This window comes from Lathyrus oleraceus, chromosome 1, assembly GCF_024323335.1.
Source record: "Lathyrus oleraceus cultivar Zhongwan6 chromosome 1, CAAS_Psat_ZW6_1.0, whole genome shotgun sequence".
Lineage (NCBI taxonomy): Eukaryota > Viridiplantae > Streptophyta > Magnoliopsida > Fabales > Fabaceae > Lathyrus > Lathyrus oleraceus.
In genome coordinates this window covers 144,853,276-144,864,285 of record NC_066579.1, presented here as the reverse complement: position 1 = coordinate 144,864,285, position 11,010 = coordinate 144,853,276, and the positions used below count along the sequence as shown (strand labels likewise).

Here is an 11,010-nt window from a genome sequence, read left to right as displayed (position 1 = left end):
TTAACGGTACTCAAATTCTTCCCTGACTCTTTATCGTGCATGTTATGCATATATCAAACGGGTGATAGAGTCCTATCAAATGCATGATATCCTGCGTGATTATTCCAAGGGTTCCATCTTTTTCCTTCTTTTTCTTTTTCTTTTCTTCTCCTTTGTTTTCTTGTCTTCTCTTCTTTTACCTGTTTTCTCTTCTAGCAAAATAACACACAATTGTACATGTTAAGAATTAAAATTAACATAAAAATAAAATAGATACTTACCAATAGGTTTCCTCCCATCAAGCGCTTATTTTCCGTCATTAGCTTAATGGTTCATGCATAAGGCACGTCAGGCGCAAGGGATACCCTCATGTCGGTCAATTCATCTGTTTTCATTCCTTTGTCAACCTTACTACCTTTTACCTCCAGATGATAGCATGTCTTCAAGTGCTCCACATACGGTGTCCATTCATACACCTTAAAAACCATTTTTTTGTTGTTGAACTTCAAGGTAAGTTTACCCGTTTCCACGTTTATCTTTACTTTCCCGGTTTCCAAGAATGAGCGTCCGAGAATAATCAGCCCTCCTGAATCTCCTTTTGCATCAATTACCATAAAATTTGCAGGAAACACTAAACCATCAACATGTACTAACATGTCTCGTAAGATACCAGGCGGGTGAGTAACAGATGAGTCAGCTAAAGTAAGAGTCATGTTACTCGGTATGATCTTACCCACTTTCAATTCTTTCGCCTTATTCAATGGCATGACATTTATACTAGACCCTAAATCACACAAGCCATGTGGGATATTTACTCCACCAGTATTACAAGAGATAGTAACCTTACCTGGGTCTTTTAGCTTTGGTGGCAATGTTTGAGGCACTGTCAGCTCTTCCTTCTTCGTCATGTTTACTTGTTCCTTGACCACTTTCTGTTTTATGCCCTTTAGTAATGCCTTCATAAATTTAGCAAACTTAGACATTAGTTCTAAAATATTATGGAACAAAATACTTAACTGAAGTGTATTTAACATCTTATTAAACTTTGCAAACATCCCTGCCTCATTGTCCTGAACTGATTTTTTCTTAATTATTAGATAAGGTGGTTTGATGTACTTGTTGGTGTAAGCCCTAGAGGCCAATACTTTTGGTACTTGTATCGAATTATTTATTAATAATAAAAGGCTTTTTCTTTATTATGTTTGTTTAATAAAGTCCCTGGAATAGATAGTCCGTTTAATATATCAAGTGTGACTTAATCATGAGATCACATTAAACATAAGGACACTATTCTTAAAGTATCCGTAGTCGAGCTTTATTGTGAAGTGGGATAACATTAAAGCATTAAGACTATTATGTATATAGACTGATGATCACATCTCATGGATCATGGATAAGGAGTTATCAAGTCTTAAACATAGGTATGAATATTAAGAGTAATATTTATACTAGATTGACCCGCTATGAGAATACTATATATAATGTTATGCAAAGTGTCATAAGTTATTCTCATGGTGATAATGGTGTATACCACCCTTCGACCTAAAACCACTATGGACCCTAGATGTAGAGTCGAGTGCCTTATTGCTGATCAAACATTGTCCGTAATTGGATGACCATACAGACAGTTGATGGGTACTCCACGAAGCATGCTGAGGGACATGAGTGACCTAGATGGAATTTGCCCATCCTGCGTAACAGGATAAATGTCTATGGGCCCAATATTGAACTGGACAAGGATGATACGATCTATGCCTTGTGTTCAATATAGACATAAGGGCAAAAGGGTAATTATACACATAAGTATTATCACAGAAGGATTTGTCAGATCACATGACATTTTCGTGTCTTGGGTAGCAGTGATGTATTGCTAGATACCGCTCACTATTTATTATGTTAAATGTGTGATTTAATATAATTGTCAATGTCGCGAAAACCTACAGGGTCACACACAAAGGACGGATTGATGAGAGATAGAGTAACTAAGGAACATCGTAAGGTACGGTGAACTTAAGTGAATTGTAGAACATCGTAAGGTACGGTGTACTTAAGTAGAATACAAAATATGGTAAGGTACCACACGCTTAAGTGATTTTGGCATATTATAAGATATGGGCCACATACACTTAAGTGGGCTTTTTAGCTTATAGCCCACACAAGTGGTTCTATAAATAGAACCCTTGTGCAGAAGTATTAGAGCAGTTGTAATTTCGTTTCTCTCTCTCACACACACTCAAAGCCTTCATTCGTAGCAGCTAGCACTGAGATTGAAGGAATCCGTTCGCGTGGACTGAGTAGAGGCGTTGTCATCGTTCAACGTTCGTGATCGCTCCATAGATCTGCATCAAAGGTTACAATCGCCACAAGTGGTAACGATTCTATCACTGATCATGCCCATTCGTAAGGATCATTAAAGGAGAAATTTTAAATTCCGCTGCGTTTTGGATCGCCCTTCTCCTTCAGTGGTATCAGAGCCACTTACGAAACCATGCATCTGATAGCTGCTTATTTTCTGTATTTTCTGTATTAATACGATTAAAAGACAGAATGAATCAAAGAATAAACGAGTAATTAAATTGAGATCGATCAAGTTATATATATGATATAAGTAATCCTGATGCAAAATACGGTATATATGATATATTGTTTCTGTTTCATTCATTCAAACACTTAATGGTTGTTTTCCTTTGAGAGATCAATGGTCGTTTGCTTATTGATCCGACATTAGTATGGTGAAGCAATGTCGTATTGATCAATCATACTGAATCAACAATTGAGATGTGTTTGACGGTCTGAAATTGGTGCATTAGGGTTAATGACGGCACAAGGGTTGTGTTGTCAAAGAGTTATGCGATTAGGGTTGTGACTGCGCAAGAGTTGTGCTTTAAAGTATCAAGTGTTGATGCGAAAAATGACGTCGATTCCAAATGAGTTAACACCCGTTCCCGCTGACCGGGCAGCGGACCCCCGGCTAACTCTGTGTAGTGTGATCGGTCGCCGAAATTTAATTTGGTTTTAATTAATTAAAAGAATTAAAATTAATAATAATAATAATGTGTTTATTATTATTGTCTTGTGGTGATTGGTTATGGCCTTAGTTTTCCTTTATTTTGTTTTGGGTTTTTAAAATACTACCTGCGTGTCGTGCCTCTCTTTTAATCTCATAATGCAACTTCTTTTCTCATCTCACTCCCTCGTATGTAAAACGAGTTTCTTTTATGTAATGTAATGTTATGAAGAAAGAGAAGAATTCAATATCAAAGGAGGACAACCTTGAAGATCTTGCTTGGAGAAGCTTAGATCGTTATTAGGTTAGCTTAGGTTCTCTCATTGGCTTGGGAGAACAATTGCACTAGGGGCCATAACTGTTTCATTATGTATGTATGTCGATGCATATGAATGTATGTTGATGCATATGAGAGACGATTTATATGATAAATAAGCCGGTGAGATCAGAATAATTGCAAATCCCTCAAATTAAATATTAAGCTTATGCTTTCCAAGTTTTAGCACTCATCAAGACTAGTATCGGAAAATGTAGGTTTCGCCTACGCGAGGTGCATGTTCTATATTAGTAAGGTGCGATGGGATAATTGTAATATTCAATTGCTAAAACAATGGGTCAAACTTAACTAAACAAATTATAATAAGATTATATATGTTTAGAAGCAAGAGTTGGAAATGATTCATGTGATGGATTGGAATAAGGAGTTATTCACCCAACTAAAATATTCGAGAGTTGTATTAGATACAATTGGAAGGAGTTCCTACCTAAATGACCTAGTTTTGTGTAATCCGCCTACGCGGACTTAAAACAAAGTGAAATATGGATCTCGACCCACTAGAAAATCTTCCAACGGGATTTTCCGAATCAAATGGTGAGGGTCATTTGTTTTGAGTAAAATGGTGGGAGCATATTTAATTAAAGGCCTAATTAAATATGTTATTGATACTTATATTTTTATTATTTTCATGTAGATTACCATGACAACAAACACCTCTAACAACATTTTGCGATCGATCCTTGACAAGGAAAAATTGTCTGGGACAAATTTTCTGGATTGGCACCGAAATCTGAGGATTATCCTCAAACATGATAGAAAGTTGTATGTCTTGGAGAAACATGTTCCTGAAGAAGAACCTCCTAGTTCTGCACCTAAGGCAGAAAGAGATGCTTATAAGAAGCATGTCGATGATGCCAATGAAACTGCTTGTCTCATGCTATCTACCATGAACTCAGAGTTGCAAAAGCAACATGAGAACATGGCAGCGTTCGATATGATCGAACACCTCAAGATGCTCTATCAAGAGCAAGCAAGGCATGAAAGGTTTGAAGTTTCAAAAGCCCTTTTTCAAGGAAAGTTAGCTGAGGGAGCCCCTGTAGGTCCCCATGTGCTCAAGATGATTGGGTATGTGGAAAACCTTGAGAGGTTGGGTTTTCCCCTCGGAAAGGAACTTGCGACTGATTTGATCTTGCAATCGTTGCCAGATAGATTCAGTCAATTTGTCCTAGATTTCAATATGAATGATATGGACAAATCTCTTCCTGAACTGCTAGCCATGTTAAAAACTTCTGAGCAGAATCTGAAGTCAAAAGGGAAGTCCATTCTGATGATCGGAAATGGAAAGAGACAGAACAAAAGACCCACCAAGCAGGGTGATAAAGGGAAAGGCAAGGAAGTTGCCAAACCCAAATCCGTTGTTGCTGCTTTGAAGCCTAGTGGAGGCATAGCAAAAGAAGGCACCTGCTTCCATTGCAGTAAGACCGGATACTGGAAGAGAAACGACCCAAAGTACCTGGAAGATAAGAAGAATGGAGTAGAGACTTCAACTTCAGGTATTTTTGTTATTGAAATTAATTTATCTACTTCTGTATCATGGGTATTAGATACTGGATGCGGTTCTCACATTTGTACCAATGTGCAGGGACTAAAAAGGAGTAGAGATTTGGCAAAAGGTGAAGTCAACCTACGAGTTGGCAATGGAGCAAAGGTTGCTGCTTTAGCCGTAGGAACTTATGTATTGACTTTACCTAGTGGTTTAATAATTCAGTTAGAGAACTATTATTATGTACCTGCAATTAGCAGGAATATTATTTCTGTTTCTTGTTTGGACAAGTTTGGTTTTTCATTTATAATAAAGAACAATTGTTGCTCAATTTATTTGAATGATATATTCTATGCTACTGCACAAATGAAAAATAGACTATATGTCCTTGATCTTGAAATGCCTATTTATAACATTAATACTAAAAGGATGAAACCTAATGAGTTAAATCCAACTTACCTTTGGCATTGTCGATTAGGCCACATAAATGAGAAACGCATTTCCAAACTCCATAAAGATGGACTGTTGGACTCTTTTGATTATGAATCATATGAGACATGCAGATCTTGTTTAATTGGAAAGATGACAAAGTCCCCATTCATAGGAAAAGGTGAAAGAGCTAATGATCTTTTGGTCCTCATACATATTGATGTATGTGGACCATTGAACATACCAGCCAGAGGAGGTTTTCAGTACTTCATCACATTTACTAATGATTTTAGTAGATATGGTTATGTGTATTTAATGAAACACAAATCTGAGTCCTTTGAAAAGTTCAAGGAATTCAAGAATGAAGTACAAAACCAACTAGGTAAGAATATTAAAACTCTTCGATCAGATCGAGGTGGTAAGTATTTAAGCCTAGAGTTTGATGACCATCTGAAAGAGTGTGGGAACCTATCCCAACTTACTCCTCCTGGAACATCCCAATGGAATGGTGTATCTGAGAGAAGAAATTGAACCCTGTTAAACATGGTTCGATCCATGATGAGTCACGCCGATCTTCCAAACTTCTTTTGGGGACATGCACTATGACAGCAGCTTACACACTTAACCGTGTTCCATCCAAAAAGGTTGAGGAGACACCATATGAGATATGGAGTGGTAAGAAACTACATATGTCTTACATGAAGATTTGGGGTTGCGAAGTTTATGTGAAACGACAAATTTCAACTAAGCTTGAGCCCAAATCTGACAAATGCTTATTTGTGGGGTATCCTAAAGAAACAAAAGGGTATTACTTCTACAATCCTTCTGAGGGCAAAGTGTTTGTCGCTCGAACTGGAGTTTTCCTAGAAATGATTTTATTTCCAAAGGAATCAGTGGGAGGAAAGTAGAGCTTGAAGAAATTCAAGAATCACAAAGCATTGATACACCTATGGAGGAATTAGAGCAAGAAACACAAATAGTTGTGGAAGAGCAACCTGCTCAAGTAGAACAAGACCAGCGTAGGTCAAGCAGGATACGTCATATACCTGAGAGATATGGATATCTCATAACTGATCAAGGTGATGTATTACTCATGGATCAAGATGAGCCTGTGACCTACCAAGAGGCCATAACTGGTCCCGAGTCTAAGAAGTGGCTAGAAGCCATGAAATCTGAAATGGATTCTATGTATACAAACCAAGTTTAGACCTTGGTAGAGCCTCCTGTAGGATTTAACCCTATAGGATGCAAGTGGGTCTTCAAAAAGAAGACTGACATGGATGGTAAGGTACATACCTATAAGGCAAGACTAGTTGCAAAAGGGTATAAACAAATTCATGGGGTTGACTATGATGAAACCTTTTCACCAGTTGCAATGCTTAAATCTGTTCGGATTTTACTTGTTATCGCTGCATATCATGATTATGAAATATGGCAGATGGATGTCAAAACTGCTTTCCTTAACGGGAATCTTCTTGAGAATGTGTACATGACACAACCTGAAGGATTTGACATACCAGAAGAAGCCCAAAAGATATGTAAGTTACAAAGATCAATCTATGGATTAAAGCAAGCTTCCAGAAGTTGGAATCTTCGTTTTGATGAAACAGTAAAACAATATGGATTCATCAAGAACGAAGATGAGCCTTGTGTCTATAAGAAGGTTAGTGGGAGCATGATCGTTTTCCTGGTATTATATGTAGATGACATATTACTCATTGGAAACGATGTCCCTACCCTGCAACAAGTAAAGTCTTGGTTGGGGAAATGCTTTTCTATGAAGGACCTAGGTGAAGCAGCCTATATATTAGGAATCAGAATCTATAGAGATAGATCACAAAAACTGCTTGGCCTAAGTCAGAGTACGTACATAGACAAAGTGTTGAGATGCTTTAATATGCATGATTTCAAGAAAGGATTCATACATATGCAACATGGCTTGTGTCTATCAAAAACACAATCCCCTTCAACTAAGGAAGAAAGGGATCGCATGAATAAGATTCCATATGCATCTGCAATAGGATCTATCATGTATGCCATGTTATGTACTCGACCAGATGTCTTGTATGCTTTGAGTGCAACGAGTAGGTACCAATCTGATCCTGGTGATGCTCATTGGGTAGTTGTCAAGAATATCCTTAAGTCTTTGAGAAGGACTAAGGACTAATTCATGATATATGGAGTTCAGGAAGAGTTGGTTGTAATTGGATACACCGATGCTAGCTTCCAAACAGATAAGGATGACTTTAGATCACAATCTAGTTATGTGTTTTGCTTAAACGGTGGCGATGTGAGCTAGAAAAGTTCAAAGCAAGATACAGTTGCTGATTCTACAATCGAGGCCGAGTATATTGTTGCCTCAAGTGCAGCAAAGGAAGCTGTTTGGATTAAAAAGTTCATTAGTGAACTTGGCATAGTTCCTAGCATTGTGGATCCCATTGGTCTTTATTGTGATAACAATGGTGCTATCGCACAAGCTAAGGAGCCTAGATCTCACCAACGATCCAAACACATACTTAGGCGTTATCACCTCATTCAAGTAATAATAGATAGAGGAGATGTGAAAATATGCAGAGTACCTACACTTGACAATATTGCTGACCCACTGACAAAGCCTCTTGCGGAGCAGAAGCATGATGGCCATACTAGATCTATGGGCATTAGGGGTATGCCTGATTGGCTCTAGTGCTAGTGGGAGATTGTTGGTGTAAGCTCTAGAGGCTAATACTTTTGGTACTTGTATCGAATTATTTATTAATAATAAAAGGCTTTTTCTTTATTATGTTTGTTTAATAAAGTCCCTAGAATAGATAGTCTGTTTAATGTATCAAGTGTGACTTAATCATGAGATCACATTAAACATAAGGACACTATTCTTAAAGTATCCGTAGTCGAGCTTTATTGTGAAGTGGGATAACATTAAAGCATTAAGACTATTATGTATATAGAATGATGACCACATCTCATGGATCATGGATAAGGAGTTATCAAGTCTTAAACATAGGTATGAATATTAAGAGTAATATTTATACTGGATTAACCCGCTATGAGAATACTATATAGAATGTTATGCAAAGTGTCATAAGTTATTCTCATGGTGATAATGGTGTATACCACCCTTCGACCTGAAACCACTATGGACCCTAGATGTAGAGTCGAGTGCCTTATTTCTAATCAAACGGTGTCCTTAATTGGATGACCATAAAGACAGTTGATGGGTACTCCACGAAGCATGCTAAGGGACATGAGTGACCTAGATGGAGTTTGCCCATCTTGCGTAACAGGATAAATGTCTATGGGCCCAATATTGAACTGGACAAGGATGGCACGGTCTATGCCTTGTGTTCAATATAGACATAAGGGCAAAAGGGTAATTATACACATAAGTATTATCACAGAAGGATTTGTCAGATCACATGACATTTTCGTGTCTTGGGTAGCAGTGATGTGTTGCTAGATACCGCTTACTATTTATTATGTTAAATGCGTGATTTAATATAATTGCCAATGTCGCGAAAACCTACAGGGTCACACACAAAGGACGGATTGATGAGAGATAGAGCAACTAAGGAACATCGTAAGGTACGGTGCACTTAAGTGAATTGTAGAACATCGTAAGGTCTGATGTACTTAAGTAGAATACGAAATATGGTAAGGTACCACGCACTTAAGTGATTTTGGCATATTATAAGATATGGGCCACATACACTTAAGTAGGCTTTTTAGCTTATAGCCCACACAAGTGGTTCTATAAATAGAACCCTTGTGCAGAAGCATTAGAGCAGTTGTAATTTCGTTTCTCTCTCTCTCTCTCTCACACTCAAAGCCTTCATTCGTAGCAGCTAGCACTGTGATTAAAGGAATCCGTTCGTGTGGACTGAGTAGAGGCGTTGTCATCGTTCAACGTTCGTGATCGCTCCGTAGATCTGCATCAAAGGTTACAATCGCCACAAGAGGTAACGATTCTATCACTGATCATGCCCATTCGTAAGGTTCATTGAAGGAGAAATTTTAAATTCCGCTGCGCTTTGGATCGCCCTTCTTCTTCAGTACTCTGGTAGTTCTGGATTAGGATCATTAGGGATATGCTTCTTTGTTCTTCTCCAAGGGGATTTTTTATCTATTAATTTCTCAATGGTGACTCCTTTCTCCTCTTGGTTACCTTGATTTTCACTCTTCTCTTTTTCAATCCTCATTTCTTTTGTTTCCATCACATCATCTTCAACCATTTCATCATCACCCTTGTTTGTGATCAGCTTAAAACATGTTTCTTTAGCCTTACAAGACTCATTCTTAGGATTATATATAGTGTTACATGTAAATCCTCCACTCGAGCAAGGTAAAATAGTTATTTGTCTAGATAAATGACCAATTTGCGTCTCCAATTTTTTTATAGACGTGTCATGGTTTCTACTTATTGTCTCATGGTTTTTGTTTACCTGGGAAAAGCTACTCTAAGTTGTTTGGATGAAGTTTTGCAGAGTCTCTTCAAGTTGTGAAGGTTTCCTTTGTATTGTAGCTTATTGGCTTTGTTGAATTCCTTGACTTCCACTTGAATTATGGTTATTGCTCCATCTGAAATTCGGATGATCTTTCCATCTGGGATTATAGGTGTTGGAATAAAGGTTATTCCTCTGGAAATTAGCAAATTTGGCCTCTTCACTTGATCCTTCCAAAGAGAATCTTCTATTTTCATGTCTTTCACCATAAAAATCACACATAAGTGCTTGTACATAACTGGCGTTAGCCTTACCTAAGCTGCTTTCAACTAGCTTTTTATTTAACAATTCAATTTAAGCTAAAAGTGTAGTATGGGTATCAAAAACTAACATACCTTTGGGTGTGCCCACAATTTCAATTTTTACTGACCTTTCGCTCTTTGAAAAATATTCATTCAAGCACATCTTCTCAATAAGGTCTTTGACTTATGGTTCAGTCATTGATCTGATTGTGTCTCCTGCGAAAGCATTCAACAACATGTGTGTCTGAGTCTTGAGACCTTTGATGAAATTCTTCATTTTCTCCATATTATTCATATTATGATTTGGGTACCCGTATAACAAAAGTTTAAACCTTTTCCATGAGTCATACAACGACTTAGTTTCCTACTACTCAAATTTTACAATTTCTACTCTTCGCCCAGCAAACTGAGTAGTGGTGAATAATCTTTCTAGGAATGTGTCCTCCAACTCCTTCCATGTTCGAATTGTTCCATTTTGAAGGCAAAGTAGCCAATCCTTAGCACTTTCAATTAATGAGAACCCAAACAACTTCAACTTGACCTGGTCTTCAAAGACACCGGTTGGTTTCCACATTAAAGTTGTTTCGTATAAGCGTGCAAGATGTTCCCACAGGTCTTTAATTACGTTCTCGTCGAACATATTGTTGCTTAAACCTAAAAGCATAGAATTCTTAATATCAAAGTTAGTAGGGTCTAGCGGTACAAATCCTCTCAAAACTTGTCCTTCATCGGTTCTTTTGAAGTAATCCCTCATAATTTGGGGTGGTACAACTGCCATGGTGATTTCCTCTTCAAAGTCAGAAGAAATCAATGGTTGATCTTCTACTAAGATCCTTTGAGCTATATTTTCTTCTCTAACTGCTCTCCTGAGAGCACGTGTGATTCTTTCAATTTCTAGATCAAACGGTGTCAATGTCAATCATGAACTACGCATACACAAATAGGTAATACCTCAGTAGCACTATGATTAACAATAAAATAAAATAAAACAATCAAAAACTAAAAATGTTGCATAAGCGTTGCCTTGTTGAAAT

The 11,010-nt window shown here is 37.5% G+C and overlaps 1 protein-coding gene across 1 annotated transcript; it reads right to left on the bottom strand.

Annotated features, from left to right (window-relative positions):
- Nucleotides 1–311: 311 nt before the first annotated feature.
- Nucleotides 312–887, bottom strand: LOC127096259 (uncharacterized). Its single transcript, XM_051034854.1, has one exon. The coding sequence runs from the start codon at nt 885–887 to the stop codon at nt 312–314; it is 576 nt and encodes a 191-aa protein (XP_050890811.1).
- Between the last annotated feature and the right edge of the window lie 10,123 nt (nt 888–11,010).